The sequence below is a fragment of the Schistocerca serialis genome, chromosome 4, assembly GCF_023864345.2.
Source record: "Schistocerca serialis cubense isolate TAMUIC-IGC-003099 chromosome 4, iqSchSeri2.2, whole genome shotgun sequence".
NCBI classification, from domain to species: Eukaryota; Metazoa; Arthropoda; class Insecta; order Orthoptera; family Acrididae; genus Schistocerca; species Schistocerca serialis.
In genome coordinates this window covers 571,806,003-571,828,654 of record NC_064641.1, presented here as the reverse complement: position 1 = coordinate 571,828,654, position 22,652 = coordinate 571,806,003, and the positions used below count along the sequence as shown (strand labels likewise).

The 22,652-nt window shown below is 37.8% G+C and overlaps 1 protein-coding gene across 3 annotated transcripts in view; it reads left to right on the top strand.

The window, feature by feature from the left end:
- Positions 1-22,652, top strand: part of LOC126475308 (POU domain, class 3, transcription factor 2) — a 654,696-nt gene that overhangs the window by 613,004 nt on the left and 19,040 nt on the right. For all 3 annotated transcript variants that reach the window (XM_050103082.1, XM_050103081.1, XM_050103083.1), the window contains 4 exons: positions 1,261-1,425; positions 6,028-6,410; positions 17,241-17,454; positions 19,572-19,752. In XM_050103082.1, the coding sequence (XP_049959039.1) occupies positions 1,261-1,425; positions 6,028-6,410; positions 17,241-17,454; positions 19,572-19,752 (943 nt within the window). The remainder of the gene's footprint in view (positions 1-1,260; positions 1,426-6,027; positions 6,411-17,240; positions 17,455-19,571; positions 19,753-22,652) is intronic.

Genomic DNA, 22,652 nt, shown 5'->3' with positions numbered 1-22,652 from the left:
ACAGTTCTATGGTATTGCTCTTAGGTTACCTGTGAGTTATAATTTGTAGGCAGCAGCCATCAACTGCTACTATTAACCACATGCAAACACCACAAAGTAGATCTGAAGTGTTTTCTTCTGAATGTTAATGAATGACATTGCTGTTGTGTACATCAAATTGGCAGGCAACTTCCAGTGTTGACAAACTGCTTTCCCATAAAGTGACACTGTACACACTGTCTATGTGAGAAATGACCCTTTAAGACATTCTGACACCAGAACAATATACACTAGGTGCGTTGTCCTGTTCACAGTTATTGAAGATTAAACACTGAGAAGGGATGTTTACTTTTATCTCCGTTATAAAGATGTTTTTGTGTGTGTGTGTGTGTGTGTGTGTGTGTGTGTGTGTGTGTGTGTGTGTGTGTGTGTGTGTGTGTGTGTGTGTGTGTAGCAGGCTCTTATGTTGTGTAAGAGGTTTTTCATAAAAATAAATAAAATACTTGTAAATAATACAGGCCATGAGGGTATGAAAAACTTTTCTCACAATTTTATGTTTTATGTGCAGAAGTTATAACATATGATTTTGTACATGTGTGATGTAGCATTCCAGTGAATATATTTCTATACTTTAAGTTTTCATTAGTTTCTCACTAGCTGAAATTTAACTTTCTGCAGCAAGAAGAAACATCCACCATTATTTCGTAACATTTGCACCTATTCTATTGGTTTCATTTTTAGCCGCTTACAGAAATACCAATAGTACAACACATTTGATTCTTTTATAAAAATTTTGGTATTTTGGAACTGACATTGTATTTTCTCTTTCTCTTTGTCTACACCTAACTGTATCATTTTTTATCTGATACAAACTGCAACACACTAGTAAAATGTTTTATTTTTAAACTGACATATTATTGCTACCATTGTGTGATATTAAACATTTTAATCACTCAAGCAGGAAGAATAGAACTTCCATTTTGACAAGACCAGACCAGATCTTGATAAGACCAAATATTTTATTCAAATGAAGAGACAATGCAACATTTTGTTTTTCATGTGTGATTATGCCTGTGGGCCCTTTTGTAAATAAAAAGTAGATCATCTTATTACAACATTTTGATGAAGTCTATATGTTCCATAAATTCTGTCAGGTGTATATGTACTTTCAAGTCTAAAACTGCACAAAAAGGAGAAAACTGTGACTGCATTAAACTACATGAAGCTTCTACTAGTGTTTGACACACAATAACTAAACCATGTGTTGTTCATATAATGCAGGTATTGCTACACAGACCATACTGACAATCCCTGTGAATCATGTAACAAGTGGGCAGATGGTAAACCTTGCACTAAGCAATGGACAAGTGGTGACAACGACCCTAGCAAATCTGCAGACCTTGGCACAGCCACATCACTTGCTGACTCCACCTTCTGCTGCAACAGGTAAATCATCAACCTTCTTTTCTTCAAAAATAACGTCAGTTTGTGGGGGTGCTAATCATTTTCAGATGGCTTTCATAATATACAAATGTGTGTTACTCAAAAGTAGAATTTTTTGACTTGTATTTTACATAAATGATTCCTAACATTCACTGATATTGAAGGCTATAATTTTCAGTGATGCCAACAAACTATCAGGAAATATTCACATCTTACATGAACAAAGAAACACAAAGTTTCATCCTATGTGTACAGTAATTACAAGTTTAATGCTCTCTTTGTAATAAATAAGCTATAAATCTTATGGCAGGACTCAGAAGCACTTATTCTTGCAAGATAAGAAGTCATTCACAAAAAGTACTAAAATACAAGCATTAAACAATTTTCATTGTATCTTAATTTGGAAATTGTTTTATAAATGGTCAAGTAAATTCATCATAGCCTCCATTTTATGTGCTACAACATGCAAAAAAGTTACAGAATCTTGGAGATATATGTTACCACCATGTTATGGATATTGTGCAACCTGAAGTAGAGTACTGTATGAGATTTACTTCATATGTGTTCGAAAAAAGTGTAATGATTAATGCATATATCTGTGAGAAAGAAAAGGCTGTTTCTCTAGTTATGCAACCAAGACAAGAAATTTTTCCCTATTACGTGGACTGTAATAATTGTTAATTGATGGCTGTATTTCTTTGTTGAACAGCAGCTACTGTTAAACAGTCAAAAATTACAGAAAAGAATGTTAGTTGAGCATTTCATACTTTATTACTTCTTATCATAGTTTCTGAGTGAAACTTTCCTGGTTCTATTTATCGCTGATCTAATCGGAATTTGTTCATGCAGATTTAATATTATTGTTGATGTCTTACATAACTTTCCATGATCTCTCTCTTTTTTTTAAACCAAGTTTTCTGAGGAGCTTTTAATCAGACTTCCAATTTTTTCATCAGTTTGAGGGTGAGGGTTCCTTGCTTGAGGTCAATAACTGCAATTTGTCTTCTGTTCCATGTTTTGTCCATCAATGTACTGACCAGAGAGTAGCAAAACTTAAATCTGATGTAACTGGATAGAAAAAATAACTACTCATCAAGTGGTGGCAGGAAAACATACAAATAAAAATAGGTTTTGCGTATGCAAGCTTTCGCAGTCATTGGTTCCTTTCTCTGGTAGAAGAGCTGAAGAGGAATGAAGAGGGGTGAAGGAAAACAGCTGGAGAGGCTTAGGAAATGTGACAGAGTTCACAAAAGTCACCCAGAACCTCGGTCAGGGGAGACTTACTGGATGGGATGAGAAGGAAAAACTGATTGTTGGGGACTGCACTGTATGAGATTTGAGAAACCTATTTTCATTTGATTTACTTTAGTTCACTATGACAATAAAGAAGGCTCATAACAAACAAATAAGTAAGAGGATGTCATTGCAATATGAAATACATAGTAGAATTAAAAGAAGGAGGTTTTTTATAACTGAAGAAGTTAATGACAGAAAAGTCATCAGTTTCGGTTCCCTGTTGTCTGTGGCTTTAAACAAAACCTACTGCAAATAATTAATTCTTTGACTCTGTGTCATGTGTGTGCTGCTGTAGTTGTATGTTCATTTGGAATAGTGAAGCTGGAGCCAGTGATAAGCTGAAGACCTGATTCAGTCAACAAGACATATTGAATTGCATAACTGGTAGTGCACTGCCTATAAAAGACAGGGATCTGATTTTCTGGTGTTGCACACAGTTTTAACATGTTACACATATTAAAACCCTAAACCATTACAAATGCTTCTTAATGTATAACAAATTGAAGTATAAGTGAAAAACTACACATCAGAACCCATTCTATCCATAATACTGGGCGTTTTAAAATGAATATCAGGGTTTTAAGACATTGTAGCATATGTTACATTCAATTTACAGTTATAACTAACACATCAAATGATGGAGCAACTCAAACAGTTTATCTTACAAGCATTACTTGAGCACCATTCATCATATAGCACACTTCAGGTTGTTACGTGAGTTGTTCTCAAACCTTGATCAGTGTGTCTGGAGTAATTGCTGCAACAATTGCTTCAGCCCTGTTTCTTAAGTTGGGTAGATCAGCTGACAGCTAAGGCACATACAAATGATCCTTTGTGAACCCCCAAATGTAAAAATCGCATAGCGTCAGACTGGATGAACATGGTGGCCATGAGAAACATGCTCTGTCATCCAGCCAATTGTGGCTAATCCATCAGTCAGGTACAATGTAGTTTAACCAGTCATGTACTGAGCCAGTGGAGCAGTGCACCATTTTGCTGCCGAATAAAGTTTAGATTCTTCCAATTGAGGAAAGAGCCATAGCACATCAAGATAAGAAACATAAGTTACTTAATGAGGATAAAGTGAAATTCAGCCAGTCAGTTGCAGAAATGAAAAGCTTATTCAAACCACTTGACTTAGGTTTCCACATCTTTAAAATGCCTTCTGCAGAAGGATCAATGATTAGACTTGCAATTGCTAACATGATATACATGTTAAATTATAGGTATGCAGAAAAGTTGAAAAAATAATCCACTAGCATATGACAAATTACTTACTCTTACTACTTACATAATGTTGCCCGCCTGGCTAGCCATGTGGTCTAATGCACTGCATCCTGAGTGGGAAGGCATGCCGGTCCTCGGCACGAATCCACCCGGCAGATTAGTGTCAAGTTCCATTGTGCTGGCCAGCCTGTGGATGGTTTTTTCCATCTGCCTCAGCAAATGTGAGCTGGTTACCCTTATTCCGCCTCAGTTGCACTATGTTGGCAATTGCTGTGCAAACACTGTCTCCACATACACATACACCATACTTGCTCTACCACACAAACGTTGGGGACTGCAGTGGCATGAGTGGAGTGCTGTAGCCTGTTGTGGGGTTGTGTACCACTGAGGGCTATGGCAGGGACGAAGCCTCTCTGTCATTTCTAGGTCCACAGTTCAATGCATGCATACAAACATACATAATGGTGCAGTGGCACATTATAACTGTAACCATAAGCCACATATGTAACATAAAATTCATCTCCATAGCAGCAAAACTATACAAATCCTGCCATTAGACAGTACTTTACAAATGTAACTAGTAAATTGGTGTCAAACTGCTGTGTCTCTTAGATTAATGAAAGTTTTGGACAAGAGGGCGGTACTTGTATGCCAAGATGTGTGTGTAAGAGTGGGTAAAAATAATAGCATTAAAACGGCTTAACACAATTAAAATACTAAAAACGTAGCCTAAAACGAAGTCATTCACTGATCATATGATACTATGAAGAGCAAACATGTGGTATTTTATTAGGTTAACACAGATTTTTTTTTTAAAACCAATGAATTATGTAAACTATAAAATAACTTAAAGAACATCACAAATTATAGGCCCAAAAACTTACAGCCAGGATATGGCACAAAAAAACATTCAATTTAGGGGAGTCTCATTGCAAATGTAGTATCTCATGGGGATATGCTGACTCTCCCTGATGTACACATTGTGTGCGTTCACATTTCGATCTAGGTGAAATGTCAGTTCATTACTGAAGATAACACTATCCAGAAAAATCTTCATTATCATGCAACAACGTTTGGCTTGCAGAGCTGCCACATAAACTGAAGTCTGTGGGCTTTAGAGCTTGTAATGATTGCAGACGATAAGGACAAACTTGTAAGCAACTCCTTAAAAGTCCACACACTAATTTCACTGGAATTGCTAATTCACAACTAGCCTTCCGAATTGATTTCTCTGGGGTACTTGTTCAACACATACTTCAGTCACTCTTAGTCATTTCATACTCTTCTCTTTGCACAGACAGCTGGTGTCTTCACACTGGTGATACCCTCTACTGATGTTATTATTACTTGGAGGATTACAGTATAACTTAATATGGAGTGCACATTGCCCTGTGGTAACAGGTTCTGTCCTTGCAAACTGTAAGGTATAAAAAGCTTTTTGTTTGCCATCTTTGCTACTAGCATTTTCTAATGAAATATCTAGGGAATGGCATATATGCAAGCATACTGTAATAAATGCTACAAAGCCTTAAAACCCCTATATTCATTTTGAAACACCTGATATTACTTAAGAAATATATAAAAAATTAAGTTGTATCAATAAAGCATCTCAATTTTTAAATTCATTTTTTAAAATAAAGGACAAAGAGTACAATGCATGACAGAAATAACTGTTGACTAATTTCTAACCAAGCAATGTTATGATGTCTTTTAATCTTCAAGAGATCACTGATTCAGTAAGTACTATAGTCTGGGCAAATTTCAGTATTTAATTCAGTTACTATAACTCTCTGCTGCCTACTAAAGAATTTCTTATACTTTATTGATCTGTGGGACATTATTTCATTTTTGCTAATTTTTTTAGTTACATTTCAACTTTTGTTTCTTGTTTCTTGTACTTAATTCATAAATTGATTACCACAGTGTACTTAGAACTTAAAGACTCCTTCAAATGAAACTTGTGTCAGGACATACAGTGCAGACATCTCTAAGCAACCAACAGTCAAAATTAAGATTGTTAGGCTTAACTGCTAAGGGATTTCTATTAGATTCCTATTGCACTTAAATTTATATCATTTACAGTTCAACCTCCTGGTGCCGCTGGGCTGGGACTAGGCCAGGGAGCAGCTCCAACACTGCCCCCTCACCTTCTAAGCAATGGTGCAAGTCCTGCTCAACAATTACTTGGAGCAATGGTTGCTCCTCCACAGCCACCACATACTCATACCCATCCACATCCTCATCAAGGGCCAGCAACATCTCAGATCCCGCAGCAGTCCCCACAGCACCAGCCACAACTTCAGCAACAGCAACCGCAGCAGCAGCAGCAGCAGCAGCAAACACAACAACAAGCACAACATCAGCAGCAACAGCAGCAGCAACAGCAACAACAGCAGCAGCAGCAGCAGCAGCAGCATCAACATCAGCAACAACGTACACAACAGCATTCACAGCCACATTACCCGGTACTATTTTCCATCAATTATCAATGATTTGAAACAAATATTTTCTATGATTACACTTATTGCTATTCATACAGTTTTCAGTAACAGGAGTAAAAACAATGTATTAGCTGACCTACAAATTTTAGAAATTTCTTGTGCCTGTTTCATTAGAATGCAGCTAATCAAAATGGTTGGATACAAGCTATAGCATTATTTGTGCATCACCAAAAAAATCTGAAAAACTCTACACACACTTTTGTGTAGGGATATTTATTAATTTTCTGGATGAGTTTATTAAACTAAGAGGTATCTCAACAGGTAAAAGAAAACAGATTTTTAGATGTTTGTATTGTTGGAGATGGAAGCTAAACGGCAAGAGGCACCAGACTTACTTAAAATTATTGTGATGATTCTTATTACATGTGAGTTTTATATTTCCCACATAATTTTTCTTCTCTTCTTCCTTTACTTTTGTATTTCTTCCATTCTACCTCCATGAGAGCAAGATGAAATATCTGATCAAAAGTATCTAGACATCTACTAGTGGATATTGATATGAAGTGTTTCTGCCCTTCACCTTTGTAGCAGCTTGAACTCTGCTGGGAACATTTTCGATGATGTGTATGGATGTCTGTGGAGGAGTGGCTGCCCATTTTGCTTAAGGGCTGAAACCAGAGAAAGTTTGGATGCTGCAGTCTGGAGAAAAGTCGATGCTCTAACTCATTCTAAATGTGATCTCTCAGGTTTTCTCGCCATGATTGATTAATAAGAATGGACATTTCCATGGGACACATAGTACAAAGAGATCTTACACACACTGAGTTCTGTCTCCATGCCTAGAGCTATCACAGTTTGTCACAAAGACACTGCTCCATATAGCCTGAACACTTTCAGGAAAAGAAACCCTCATTGAAGAATTACAACACCTGCAAATAGTGCTCCAAAGAAATGGGTACTCAGATCACCAACTTGAATAGGCAGTGCGACCAAAATCAAGAATGTGTGAGACAGAGGTTGACTGAGACCGAGGAAGAGAAAACAAAAATGGCTTATCTACCTTATGGTGGCCAAATATCCAGGAAGATTGTAGACTCCTACAGAAAAAATAGCATCTAGTGTGAACCACTCCATTCAGCTAGGATAAAAAGTATTTTTTATAATGTTAAAGGTGATTTGGGTCTCCAATAGCTGAACATGTATCACATTCCATGCGAATGTGGCATGTCGTACTTGGGACAGACAATCAGAGCACTCAGAGGGAGATGGCAAGGAACATCAGTGACACACCTGAGTACAACAACCATGTAAATGGCCAAGTACTGCCTCAAATGTAATCATAAAATGAAATATGATGAGATCAGTATTGTGGCGCAAATGCCAAGTTTCTGGGACAGCATAATTCAAAATGGTTCAAATGGCTCTGAGCACTATGAGACTTAACATCTGAGGTCATCAGTCCCCTAGACATAGAACTAATTAAACCTAACTAACCTAAGGATATCACACACATCCATGCATAAGGCAGGATTCGAACCTGCGACCGTAGCAGTTGCGTGGTTCCGGACTGAAGCGCCTAGAACCACTAGGCCACTAGTCTATAAAAATGAAGCTGTCATAAAACCTAATAAATTGACACAATAGTTCCAGTTTAAATAGTGCTTAGTGTTAAAATCTCACTGAGAATGACACCAATCAGCGTTGGAAGATGCTGAGAGAATTTGTGTTTCACAGAATACCCGTGCTGACTCTGAAAATAGAACATCAAACTATGTAGCAGGTGTCAGGAAATGAGCTCAGCTATAAATAGCAATGTATGACCAACAGATGTTCAAACAATAGCTCACAGTCTGGTTGGAGTCCAGATGATGAGTGAACATAACAGCAAAACTTGCAGCTCCTGAAGATGTCTGCATTGGTCATTGAAATATTGTGTGTAAAATGGAAACAACAACTCAACAGGACACCCAGAAGCACACTTTTCATCCCAAATGTGTTCCATTATGTTCAACTCAGGAGTCTGGGCAGGTCACTCCATTTAAGGAATGTTATGTCCACTAACCATTGCCCACAGGTAATGATTTATGCTTTGTGTCATTCTAATATAAAAAAATATTATCTCTAAACTCTTCCTCCGTGGTGTGCAGTGAAAAATGCTGTAAAGTCTGTTCATATCCTCATTTGGCATGTTCTTAGGTACAATAAGGGGACCACATCCTAACCATGAAACACACCTTTAACACTGTAAAACTATCTTCTCTGTATTTCACTGTTGGCACTACACATAACTGCAGGTAACTTTCTCCAGGAATTTGCCAAACCCAAACACTTCCAATGGATTGCCACACAGTAGAGCATGATTCATCACTACAGATTACTCATTTCCAGTCACCCAGTGTCCAGTTGTATTTCTTCTTACATCATCTCAAACATCACTTAGCATTAACTAAAGAAATATATAGCATATGGGGAACTGCTTGGTCACCATGTCCCATCCTTTTTAACTTTCTATAAGCAGTATTGTGCTAGTTGACTGCTGATACCATTTTGGGACATTTGGGTGATTCCTCTCACTGATTTCATGTGATTTTTTACAGGCAGTCTCTGCGATGCTCATCTCTGTCTGCCAAGTACATGAGGACTGCTTGGTCTCGGTTTAGCTGTGATTGTTCCCTCACTTTTCAGCTTCAGACTCATATCACCATCAGTTGACTTTGGCAGCTATAGAAGGACTGAAATGTCTGTGGTGGACTCGTTGCTCAGGTGACATCAAATAATTAGTTTGCATTCAAAGTCACTGAGCCCTCTGACTGACTCTGCTTTTACTGTTTTTCTTCTGAGAACACAATACTCGCTGCCTCCTCCTTTAATACTTGCGGATCCACTTCTTATGACATCTAGTGGTCAATTCTACATTACCCTGGGATGTCCAGATACTTTTAATAAGATAGTGTACATTCCTAATGAGAACGGTTACCATGTCAGATGTTTCCATATCTACGTTTAATCATCCATCCATTTTCACAAGCAACAACAGTGCAAAATCAAGCAATGAAGTTATCACTTTGTTACAGAATTTTCATCATTCAAATTAATTTTTGCTGCTACACAAATTGTAGCAGCTCCACCTTAATACACAACTGTAAATTGAATAGTAAACTTAATAGTAAATATAAACAAGAATAATATCTGCAGAGGAAGTCAAGTCCTCAAAACTGGAAACATGCTATAATTGTTCTTCCCAAGAATGGAGACAGTAAAGTTACAAAACACTGTAGAACCATTAGCCTTCACTCCATAATGTACAAGCATTTCACCATATCATTACTGACTCTGTAGTACCCAGGTAATTCATGAAAACTATTTAGGTAACACAAATATGGGTTTATTCACAAATCCCTGAACAATAATGGAAATAAGTTTCTCTTATCTCCACACATAACAAGCAAAAGAATCATACAGAAGGTGCAATGTAAACAATACACAGAACATTTGATGTGAGTGGAACAAAACTAAAAGAACATAGTGAGGGTGATTCAGTGCTGCTCTGTATGTAAACAGGTGTCACTGGTAGACAGTGCAGTGGAGACTCTGTGATGTGTGTGCCTCCTACTGGCAGCCTCTAGTGGCCAGCCCATGCTGATACAGTTAGCGGTTGATTTAAGTACACATGCACAGTGATACCACACTCGGTGCACTCACATTTACACACACAAATATCAGGATACAGCACTACTCTTCCTCATGCAAAAAGCCATCCAAACAATGGATGAGATGGTGGTGGCCTGATAAGAGGCACATCCATCAGATCTTTAGCAGTGGTAGCCAGTGCCAATGGCGAAGGCAGGACAATGTGCCAGGAGGGCACTGACCATGAGGCTGGAATGCACAGGGATGTGGGCATACCCAAGGGCGGTAAGCCCACGAGGGGCTTCACTACAGCACCAGGCCAGGAGGGTGCTATTGCACTCTCTGTGTCATCATCAGCAGGCAGATTCCAGTGCAGAGGAGACAGGGCTGGACCTACTGGTGATGATGGCTGAACCTGAGTGGGAACAGCATACTGACGCAATGGACCCGAGGCCGGAGACAAACTGGTGACTGGTGCCAGGAAGTTGGAACCCTAGGGCACCACATGTGGAGGGGGCAACCAATGGGATGGGGCCACCTCCACAGCAGGCAACAGTTGGCTCAAAGCAATAGGCAGTGGGGTGGGCTGTGGCAATGGAGGCCACACCTGTGAACTGGTAGCATGTGATGATGAGGGGGCAGGGGGAGGGGGGGCAGAACTGATCATAGTGGCATGCCACCAGCCCATCAACCATATGGAGATCATGAAGACAGAGTCCCTGGTGGTGGATAACAGTGACCGGTATCCACTTGCGCCAGTGACCAACCCTCGCACTCACGTCTGTGATCCCAATGGGAAGTGGCCTAATGAAACTGGCCATGGCAGGTGTGACACAAGCTGCGAGAGGTGGAGAAGAAGGCATGGCTGCTAGCTGTGAAGCAATTCAGCTGGGTCTCACTCCACCATAGGCATAAAGCATAGGTGCTCAGAACATGGAGAAGGGCGTCATCCAGCCAAGAATCTGCAACGAACTTTTTCATTTGGGACTTGAATGCATGCACTAGTTGTTCCACCTCACCATTTGATTGAGGATGGAATGGTGGAGCCATAACATCATGAATGCTGTGATGGGAACAAAACAATTAAAAGGTGTGAGAAACAATCAGGGGCCCATTCTCAACACCGGCATAAGCACCCATCAAAAATGCAATGGAACAAACCACTGACTTGTAAGAGGCAGATGCCATAAATTGTTCCAACAGTGCAATGTTCTGTTTGCTATTACTGACCAGCTTCTGCATGACCGGTGTCAATGGCATTAAGCCTTAAGTCACATAGGCTTGAGAATTCTGTAACATCCCTGCAGCACCTGTGTTGATCTGTAGCCAGAGCATTTGGCAAAAAACACTTAACTTGATAAACAATGTAGATGACGTCACAAGCATTGGAGCCACACAGTTTACTTCCATGTCCATATCCTGAACAACCTTCGGTGAATGCCACATGTAGGCAATGCTGCCTTTCTTCTGGCAAGCATTACAAGTAGTCCAGCTCTTAGGGCATGCCAAATGTTCATGATGGACAAAACAGAAAGGACAATATAGAAACAGAGAATGCTGATGCTGGTGCTGTGGTGGTCGTCATTGCTTATGCCACCCTTGGCCTGCTTGGCACTGGTCCCACATGCTTGCGGCCACCACTGCCAATTCCTTGTGCAAGCAATCTGTTGTCCTAGTGGGAACATCTTGTGACACTACTGCCACATCACCCTATGCTCCAATTTGGTAACCCACTGCATATTTGCAAAACTTATGTCAATGTGGGTTTCAAAGAGTAAAGCCTTTTGGTGCCCTTCCTGGTCTGAAGCTAAACAGATATTTGTGTCACACATGAGAGTATGCATAAGAGTCATTATGGGCATCAGTAATGAACTGACACTTACAGGTGTGGCTGTGAAGTTTGGCAGCCCAAGCCCTGTTTCACTGGTTTGGTTTCTTGTGGCATCAGCAGAATACAACTTGCGCTGCTGTGACATGCATTTGTTTGTGATACTAGTTGAACAATAAACTGCATATGTGATCAAAAGTAAGAGTTACTGGTTCTTGTAAGTGGCAAGCTGGCACAGTAATTAATACACCTTAGGTGGAACAAAGCTTTGTACAAATTCAAGTCTATCAAACCAAAAGCCAAAAATACTGTCTGAGTCTTTTTTCATAGCTTCCCAATCCATGGCTGAATCATCACACAGAGGAAAAGTGGATGGATAGACTAACACAGTGGTACCCTGTCTATTAATGAAAGCTGATAATTGGTCACGCTGAAATAAGCTGTTGAATCAGGGCCAGTAGCATGGTGTCTGTAATGACTAAACCTGATGAAACCACACTTAAAGACTGCACTCACGGAAACCAATCCAAACTGATTACCAGTTGTGTAGTATTCAAGTTAATACATAAAACTGATACATGTAACACAAATATGGCTTTATTCTTAAATCTCTGAATTATAAGAGATACACAGAACAACTGATGTGAGCAGTATAAACTAAAAGACCATAGTGAGAGTTGAGTTGATGCTACTCCCTGTGTATACAGACACAAGTAGCTAGTAGACAGCTTGGCAGAGGCCATATGCATGCTTCCTACGGGTGGCCTCTAGTGGCCAGCCTGCGCTGATACAGCTGGTGGCTGATTTAAGTACACATGTGTGGCATCACTACAATTGGCACAATCACACTTGCATGCGATATAGCAGTATGCAGCAGGCTGCAATAGAAAAGACATTGAATTTTAATCAAGCAAATGAATGAACTGACTTTATCAGAGTATGTAGCACAAGTGATAATTAGTAAGCCTTGAATGAATTTATACAGGGCTATTACAAATGATTGAAGTGATTTCATAAATTCACTGTAGCTCCATTCATTGACATATGATCACGACACACTACAGATACATAGAAAAACTCATAAAGTTTTGTTGGGCTGAAGCCACACTTCAGGTTTCTGCTGCCAGAGCGCTCGAGAGCGCAGTGAGACAAAATGGCGACAGGAGCCGAGAAAGCGTATGTCGCGCTTGAAATGCACTCAAATCAGTCAATCATAACAGTGCAACGATACTTCAGGATGAAGTTTAACGAAGATCCACCAACTGCTAACTCCATTCGGCGATGGTATGCGCAGTTTAAAGCTTCTGGGTGCCTCTGAAGGGGAAATCAACAGGTCGGCCTGCAGTGAGCGAAGAAACGGTTGAACGCGTGCGGGCAAGTTTCATGCGTAGCCCGCGGAAGTCGACGAATAAAGCAAGCAGGGAGCTAAATGTACCACACCTGACGGTTTGGAAAATCTTATGGAAAAGGATAAAGCAGAAGCATTTCTTAAACAGGAGATTGGAAAACCGATGGATCGGTCGTGGTGGAGATCATGATCAAAAATTCATGTCATGGCCTCCACGCTCTCCCGACTTAACCCCATGCGATTTCTTTCTGTGGGGTTATGTGAAAGATTCAGTGTTTAAACCTCCTCTACCAAAAAACGTGCCAGAACTGCGAGCTCGAATCAACGATGCTTTCGAACTCATTGATGGGGACATGCTGTACCAAGTGTGGGAGGAACTTGATTATCGGCTTGATGTCTGCCGAATCACTAAAGGGGCACATACTGAACATTTGTGAATGCCTAAAAAAACTTTTTGAGTTTTTGTATGTGTGTGCAAAGCATTGTGAAAATATCTCAAATAATAAAGTTATTGTAGAGCTGTGAAATCGCTTCAATCATTTGTAATAACCCTCTTTGATGGATGAATGAGTATGGATTACCACTTTGCCAAGTTGAGGAAGCTTTTCACTGGAATTCAACGCAGTCTGTATGTACAGCTCTTGCGAAACCAGAAACTGATTAATCCTTTGTTACTATATATTGAGGATACGTACACCAATTCTACAAGTGCTATAATGGTTCTTCAGTTTAGAGGGAAATTTAGAAGTGGAGGAAAGGTGATAACAGTCTGCCAGACCTATTCTCAACAGTGCTAGAGAAAGTTTTCTAATTCCTAATCTGGAAAAAGAGAAGGAATATATATTAACGGAACTGACCTGAACAGCCCACATTTTGCTGATTGCATTGTTTTATTTGCCCAGAGTGAGTAAATAACAATTAATGAAATAACATTAGAACACAAGCTTAAAAGCACGTCTTAAAATAAGGCTGAATTGATGATTAATGAACATATAAAAATTGTGCAGATCAATAATGAAGTCATAGTACAAATTAATGAGCTTTTTTTTTATCTTGAGCAGCTGACAACAATTGGATGGATATAAGAGAAGAGCTGTAAACATAAAGAGTAAAAATGTCCTCAGGTGTTTTCATTAAACTTACTATAGCTTTGAAGACTAAGCTTCTGATGTATCTCTTTACAATCAGTGCCGGCCGGAGTGGCCGAGCGGTTCTGGGCGCTACAGTCTGGAACCACGCGACCGCTATGGTCACAGGTTCGAATCCTGCCTCGGGCATGGATGTGTGTGATGTATTTAGGTTAGTTAGGTTTAAGTAGTTCTAAGTTCTAGGGGACTTATGACCACAGCAGTTGAGTCCCATAGTGCTCAGAGCCATTTGAACCATTTCTTTACAATCAGTAGAATTACCAGTTCTGATATGTACCAGTGAGACATGGACATTCCACACAAATACCACTCAAACACTGAGAGCTGGTAATGTGGAGAGACGTAGATGATGAAAATTAATGTGACAGACAGTAACAAATGAATCATAAGCAGCACAGAGGTGGACAGGACATGTAGGTGAGTAAATCTATGATAGGTGGACAGAGAAAGTACTTGGCTTGATTCCAAGATATAAGAAAAAACTGAGAAGAGATCTAAAGATAGGTGAGTATACACAATTAGAAAACATTAAAGTGCAAAATAGATGTGTGTAGCTGAAGACCATAATACATGGAGAAGTTTGAGTAATCCTTTATAAGGCAGCAGAAGCCAAATAGCTGATGATGACAATGGTTGTGGTGGTGGTGCTGATGAAACTCCAATGGCATGACAGCAGACAATATATTACAATTTTATTGGTTATGAAAATATATGTGAAAACAGCAGAAAATTATAAATGGAAGCAATGTTAATTTCAGAATGTAGTTAAGGATTTGTTGTTAAAACTTACTGCTCAAAGATTTCAGATATTTGTAATGCCTTAAGTAAACTGGGGAAGCACCACAAAACATCAGGTAGTAAACAAAGAGTGTACCCTTTGAGGGAACAGGGAAGGGAAACTGTCCCACCCCTCACACCACGTAGCAAAAATAAATTTTGTGAACTGAACTTACATCCAACTGTGTCAAACATAGAGACATATCAATTTGATATCAGTTTAAATGAAGTCAGGACATGAAATGGATACTGACTAGTGCACCCAGAACTATTCGCCATGAAAACTTGTATCTGTTTTCTCATTCACCCCAGAAGTAATATGAAATGCCCCCCACCCCAATCTCAGAGCCTGGATAAACTCTAACAAGAATACAAAGTATTTATATGAAATATGAGTTTTAAGCAAATGATAAAATAAACACAAGGGAGGGACATATTTTGGATTACCGTATTCACTCAAATCCAAGCCGCACTTTTTTTCCGGTATTTGTATGCCAAAAAACTGCCTGTGGCTTAGAATCGAGTACAAAGTAAGCGGAAGTTCTGAAAAATGTTGGTAGGTGCCGCCACAACTAACTTCTGCCATCGAATATATGTACCGCTACACAGGCATGCTTTGCAGGCACAAAGATAAATACTGGCACCAAAACCTCTGCATCAGTAAATAAATTAAAAGAAATGGTAGAAGAATGTAAACTTTATGCCATGTATTCTTTTGTGTTTGCTGCTATCTCATTTAAATCCTGTCTGCCTAATAAACTACAAAACTAGAGTGAGACAACAGCAAACGTGGAAGAATATACATATCACAGCATGTTTATATTCGTATTATTTTTATGCTGAATGGTGATACAGTCAGAAATGAAGCACGGCAACTGACTAGATTTTAAAATCTAAGATGACTCTAATTTTTGTGCAGAATGTAATGTACTAAAGAGGTGCCTGCAAAGATTTTCAAATGGAGAAAAATTTTTGCTAAACTCCCATTCAGAACATCTTCTATCATATGCACTCTATTATTTGGTTCTTGTTGATCATTATCAAAGAAAGCAGCAGTGTAAGCAACAACAAACAGCAGTCTCTTGCCATTGTTTCGCTTATGAGACAAATCCTCTACTTTTTATTGTAAGCGGCGGTAGCACGCGTGAAAGCAAGTCACGCCACGAGCGACTACAGGTCGTGGATACTCATTATCAGAAGGCAACAAACAATGCATGACAGTGCAGTAATGCATTTTCAGCTTAGAGTGACGTAAACACCTATAACAAAGAGAACTCCATTTATCAGATCAAAACAAAATAAGCAATCTATTCAAACCAGATGAAGCACCTTAACAAGGAAGGGTACCAGTATAAATACAGATGGAGCACCTGGCACATAGCAATGGTTACTTGGTAAAGCTTAACTCTTAAGATTACGACTCGAACCAAACTACTGCAGCTGTATCTTCATCCATTCGACCTAAATTGTGTCTCATGTTACAATGGACCAACTTTGTTTCGATTTGGAGGTGTGGTCTGACTTTTCTCTCCCCATGAATTTTGAGTCTCAAATTTCAGATGCGGCTTAGATTCAGGAAAAATTTTTTTTCCTTGATTTCGAGTCTCATTTTTCAGGTGCGACTTAGATTTGAGTGCGGCTTAGATTCGAGTAAATACGGTAATTTTGGGGAAGGCCACATGACTTCACTTACAAGACAGAAGTAGATGCTAGATGGTATATTGTACATTGTAACTGACATTTGTGAAATGAATGGCATGTCAATAGAGAAATTTACTACACAACACATACAAGAGCTCTTACCAAGGATGTTGACCACATTTGTTCCTATAGTTAGTTTGAAACTGCAATAGTCTTGATTTCTCCTCTTACATTAAGATTAATGCTAAGAAACATTAAAAGTCCTCATCCTGGATACTACATTTTTCCATTTCAGCTAACATTTTGTGTCATGACAAAAATGTCAAACAGTTGAATGTTGTCGTTGTTGCCCATATTAATTTAGAATAGTGCAATGCATTTGATTGCATAATCTATCTATTGTACATATGATTTACTTTATATGTTCGCTTCCATAAACATCTTTCAGTTTTTTTATTGAACCCTTATCTGTCTTTGTTAAGGTCTTGCAGGAGAAACATCATCATCACAACGGCATGATGAATGGTTCAGAAACATCAATGACTGTGATAAATCGATTAGCAGCTAATAACTCTGATATTACCATTACTACAACACCACAAATATCTAATCAGAGTCAGCACAAGAGTTCTACCAATGGCAACTCACAGCACAACAGAAGCAGTCCCACAACTGATTTCCTTGCTGATTCTCCAAGTAAGATTAATGTCTCATTAATTTTATTCTGATACGATGTTTTTATGTTTCCTTTGTTCAGTTTTTATTTACGTTACTTTAACAGTGTAATTAACTACACTTTTTATAGAAATATGCAACTATAACAAAGACACACACACACACACACACACACACACACACACACACACACACACACACACACACACACACTCACACACAGTTATGTTCTCCCAATGTCGTGTAACTAAAGTATAGTCAGGGAAATTAGGTTTGCTGCTTTTTCAGTTAAGATGTCGCCTAGTTATACTTCATATTTATTTAGGTAAATTGGGTGAATGCACTTTTAATAAGGAGAATAAATTTATTTTGCGTTCAATAGACTTCAGGGTTATCTGCTGGAACATTACTGCCCATAAAATGGCAGGTATATAAGGGCTGATAATCAAGACAGATAACAAACAAATGGTATAGCTAGATAAGAATACTTTGAATTTATTTTAATATTTTTGGGTGGTACTTGGTCTGCTGCTATTAATCTGTAGACAAGGTTTTTGAAAATTTTTAAAGTAAAATACTTAACTGAAAATAGACAAATATGCAAAGTATATGTGGAGCTCTCATTACTCTCACCACTAAAAGGTTATAAACAATTGTAGTATATAACTACATATTTTAGATAACCAAAAACACGGGAAGAAAAACTACATGTCACTAATGCAGATTTTATCCTATACATAATTTCATGGTGGCTGGCAAAGTGGCTCACATGTGTCATACAACTGTGTGTTTAATCCTTTATGACTGACTGGCCAGTCTGCTTATATCTCCATCTGATGATGGAGATATAAGCTTCAAAACTTAGCTGTGCAATAAAAAGATACAGTACTTTCAACTACAGTGGATTTTGAATTTGATCAGCATGACCCTCAGTTGTGGAAGCTCTCAAAATCAGAGTTTGTGCTCACATACAAGTGGTATACCAATAGATGGGAAGTATAGGTCACATATTAATACTTCTGATAATCCACACTCCAAAGTCAAGCTGTATGTTCTCAGTTAATGGTCGTGCTATATTTTCTTATCTCAGTGTGAGTAAAGACCACACATTAAAAAGTCACACAAGTCTTTCATGGATCTTTGTTTCTGTGGTAGACACACTTTAGTGGGGAGACACAGATAGTGGCAATGAAGATATATAATTAATTTTACTTGTGTTAACAAAAGCATAAAAAAGATAACAAATATTAATTTATATTTTAATTCCTAGAAATGTGATTGATTATTACTACCAGTGTTAGGGAAATTTTCTTTCATTGCGTTTTACTTCATGAATAATCTGTTTATGGATGTCAAAATCTAGCTGATTATGTGTCAAATTTCTGGTTCTGAAACCAGAGCAGTGTAAAAAACTAAAGTGACAGTTTGTGTATCATGCCTGCTATATAAAGAACTTTTAAAAAGTAATGGTACTATAAAATCATTAATCAAAAACTTCTACCTACATACTGAACAGAATATAACCCATATTTACCCTTAATATTCCTCTGTGAATCACCACATTATGATATCATGCTGCTAATATCAAAAGAATTCCCTCCATTCTGGATGAAAAGCTTGATGAGTAGAAAGGAAGCAACATATTAAATGCTTCATAAACCCTATGCTATTAAAAATTCAGAAGGTGCTATCCTAAGTACTGGTGATAGACACGTATTAAAGTATAAAAAACTCCTCTGGGAAGAGAGGAGGATATATTGGTGAACGTTAGAAAGGAGGGGCAGATCATTCTCACATCAGAATGAGAGAACAGGTGGTAGTATTAACACATATTAATTTGTGTATCACATATTGATTGCAAACATTATAAAAATATAATTTTAAGGACATAACTAACTTTAATGTAAATATGTCCATTTGACATAAGTAAAAAATGAGAACTTTTATGTTGTATGATAATGCCATAACATATTAAGAACCAATGTCTTATACCTGAGACCATCAGTTCTGTGTATGATGTAACATCTTTCTTCACATGAAAGAGAAAATCATTCTGTTTTCATTGATTGTATTTGCTATTTATGATTAAATAATAAATTTTTGGATGATTGAATTTGCTTCAATGTTTGTGGTCATAGATCAACCAACAATCAATCAAACAAGTGGCAATGTCGTTGATGGCATTAACTTGGATGAAATCAAGGAATTTGCCAAGGCTTTCAAGCTGCGTCGCCTTTCTCTGGGTCTTACTCAGACACAAGTGGGACAAGCTCTCAGCATCACAGAAGGTCCAGCATACAGTCAGAGTGCCATTTGCAGGTTAGAGACTACACTCAATTTTTCATTTCTAATGCATGGTGTATTAACAACCTCAGATTCTGTGGCCGATCAAAATATGTACATGTTTCCTAAACCTCTATGCAGTGTAAATAGAATTTTATGGACACAATATCACATTTATGGGACAGTGCTCCAATGGTTTAAATCATACCTAACTGGAAGAGTACAGAAAGTTGAAATAAGCAGTTCACGTAATATGCAAAAAACTGGTGATTTCTCAAACTGGGGAACAATCAAGAATGGGGTGCCACAAGGTTCAGTCTTGGGTCCTCTGCTGTTCTTAAAATATATTAATGACTTGCCATTCTATATTCACGAAGATGCAAAGCTGGTACTTTTTGCTGATGATACAAGTATAGCTATCACACCCAACAGACGAGAATTAACTGGTGAAATTGTAAATGATGTTTTTCAGAAAATCGTTAAGTGGTTCTCTGCAAATGGTCTCTCATTAAACTTTGACAAAACACAGTATATACAGTTCCACACAGTAAATGGAATGACACCATTAATAAATATAGACTTTGATCAGAAATCTGTAGCTAAGGTAGAATATTCAAAATTTCTAGGTGTTTGCATTGATGAAGGGTTCAACTGGAAAAAACACACTGATGATCTGCTGAAACATTTGAGTTCAGCTAATTATGCTATTAGGGTCATTGCAAATTTTGGCGATATACATCTGAGTTAATTAGCTTACCATGCCTATTTTCATTCTCTGCTTTTGTATGGCATCATAATCTGGGGTAACTCATCATTGAGTAAAAGAGTGTTCATTGCACAAAAGTGTGTAATCAGAATAATTGGTGGAGCTCATCCAAGATCATCCTGCAGACACTTATTTAAATAGCTAGAGATCTTCACTGTAGCCTCACAATATATATATATATATATATATATATATATATATATATATATATATATATATATATATATATATATATATATATATATAATAGAGGGAAACATTCCACGTGGGAAAAATATATCTAAAAAGAAAGATGATGAAACTTACCAAACAAAAGCGCTGGCAGGTCGATAGACACACTAACAAACACAAACATACACACAAAATTCAAGCTTTCGCAACAAACTGTTGCCTCATCAGGAAAGAGGGAAGGAGAAGGAAAGACAAAAGGATATGGGTTTTGGGAGAGGGTAAGGAGTCATTCCAATCCCGGGAGCGGAAAGACTTACCTTAGGGGGAAAAAAATCCTTTTGTCTTTCCTTCTCCTTCCCTCTTTCCTGATGAGGCAACAGTTCGTTGCGAAAGCTTGAATTTTGTGTGTATGTTTGTGTTTGTTAGTGTGTCTATCGACCTGCCAGCGCTTTTGTTTGGTAAGTTTCATCATCTTTCTTTTTAGACATATATATATATATATATATATATGTCTAAAAAGAAAGATGATGAAACTTACCAAACAAAAGCGCTGGCAGGTCGATAGACACACAAACAAACACAAACATACACACAAAATTCTAGCTTTCGCAACCAATGGTTGCCTCGTCAGGAAAGAGGGAAGGAGAAGGAAAGACAAAAGGATATATATATATATATATATATATATATATATATATATATATATATATATATATATATATATATATATATTCACTTATGAAATTTGTTATTAACAATCCAAACGAATTCAAAAGTAATAGCAGTGTACATGGCTACAACACTAGGAGAAAGGATGATCTTCACTACTCAATGTTAGATCTAACTTTGGCTCAGAAGGGGGTAAATTATGCTGCCACGAAAGTCTTTGGTCACTTACCTAATAGCATCAAAAGTCTGACAGATAGCCATATAGCATTTAAAAGGAAATTAAAAGAATTTCTTAATGGCAGCACCTTCTACTCATTAGATGAATTTTTGGATATAGTAAGTGGGTAATTTCCCCAACCCCCACAAAAAAATTAAGTTCATGTAATATTTTGTGCAATGTAATACTTGTATAGACCCCTTTTATTAACCTGACATGTTCCACATCATTACGAAGTGTTGTATTTATGATCTATGGAACAAGTACTAATCTAAATCTTTATGATCCTCTCAAAATTCACTGTTCTGTGGAAACTGTAAATCATTAGTAAATGCAATGAAAGGTTATGCAAAGCTATTGCCATGACCAGGTTTTTACTAGGAGGAAAATTTTGGCTGGCTGCAGTTCATGGACATTAAGCTAGCTGAAAATGGAACTGTACACCAAACAGAATATTGTTATGTTTGTTCTCTACACTTGATGATGATCTTTTAATGACTCATATGAACTTTGTGTAGAACAAAATAGTATGAAATATGAAACAGGGAAAAACAGTACATGAAAAACCATTTTCTCACATAGACTAGAAGTACTGCAGTGATCATCCTATAAATAAAATTCTTTTATTATGTTTTGCAGTGTTTGGTCACACAAACACTGTGATACCATTTGTGCAACTTGAAGCTAAACAGTACTATAAACGACTTTCAACTATTTTCTTCTCTATCAGTACATACATAAAACCTGATTCTTCCAGAGTTTCAAACAATTCATTTCCTAACTGAATTCCTTTATATTCCTACATCTTTCCCACATCACTAGTGTTCTGAACGTACTGCTGTAGAGCTGATTTCAAAATTTTGTCACACAATGCAAAACAGAGTCATAATCTTATAACTGTGCTTAATTGCAAACACAGTTTAGGAAATCATGACATCACATTGTCCTCTGTAATATATTTCAAGTTTTATTATATGTTGTTCAAATCTTTAAAAGTTGTTAATTTACTCACAGGCTTAGGAGCCTGTTGTTTGATGTAAGTAGGGCAAGACCTGATGCTAAAAGATCATTTCTAACAAAATTCCTGTTGAGTTGTAGTATTTAAACTGGTGC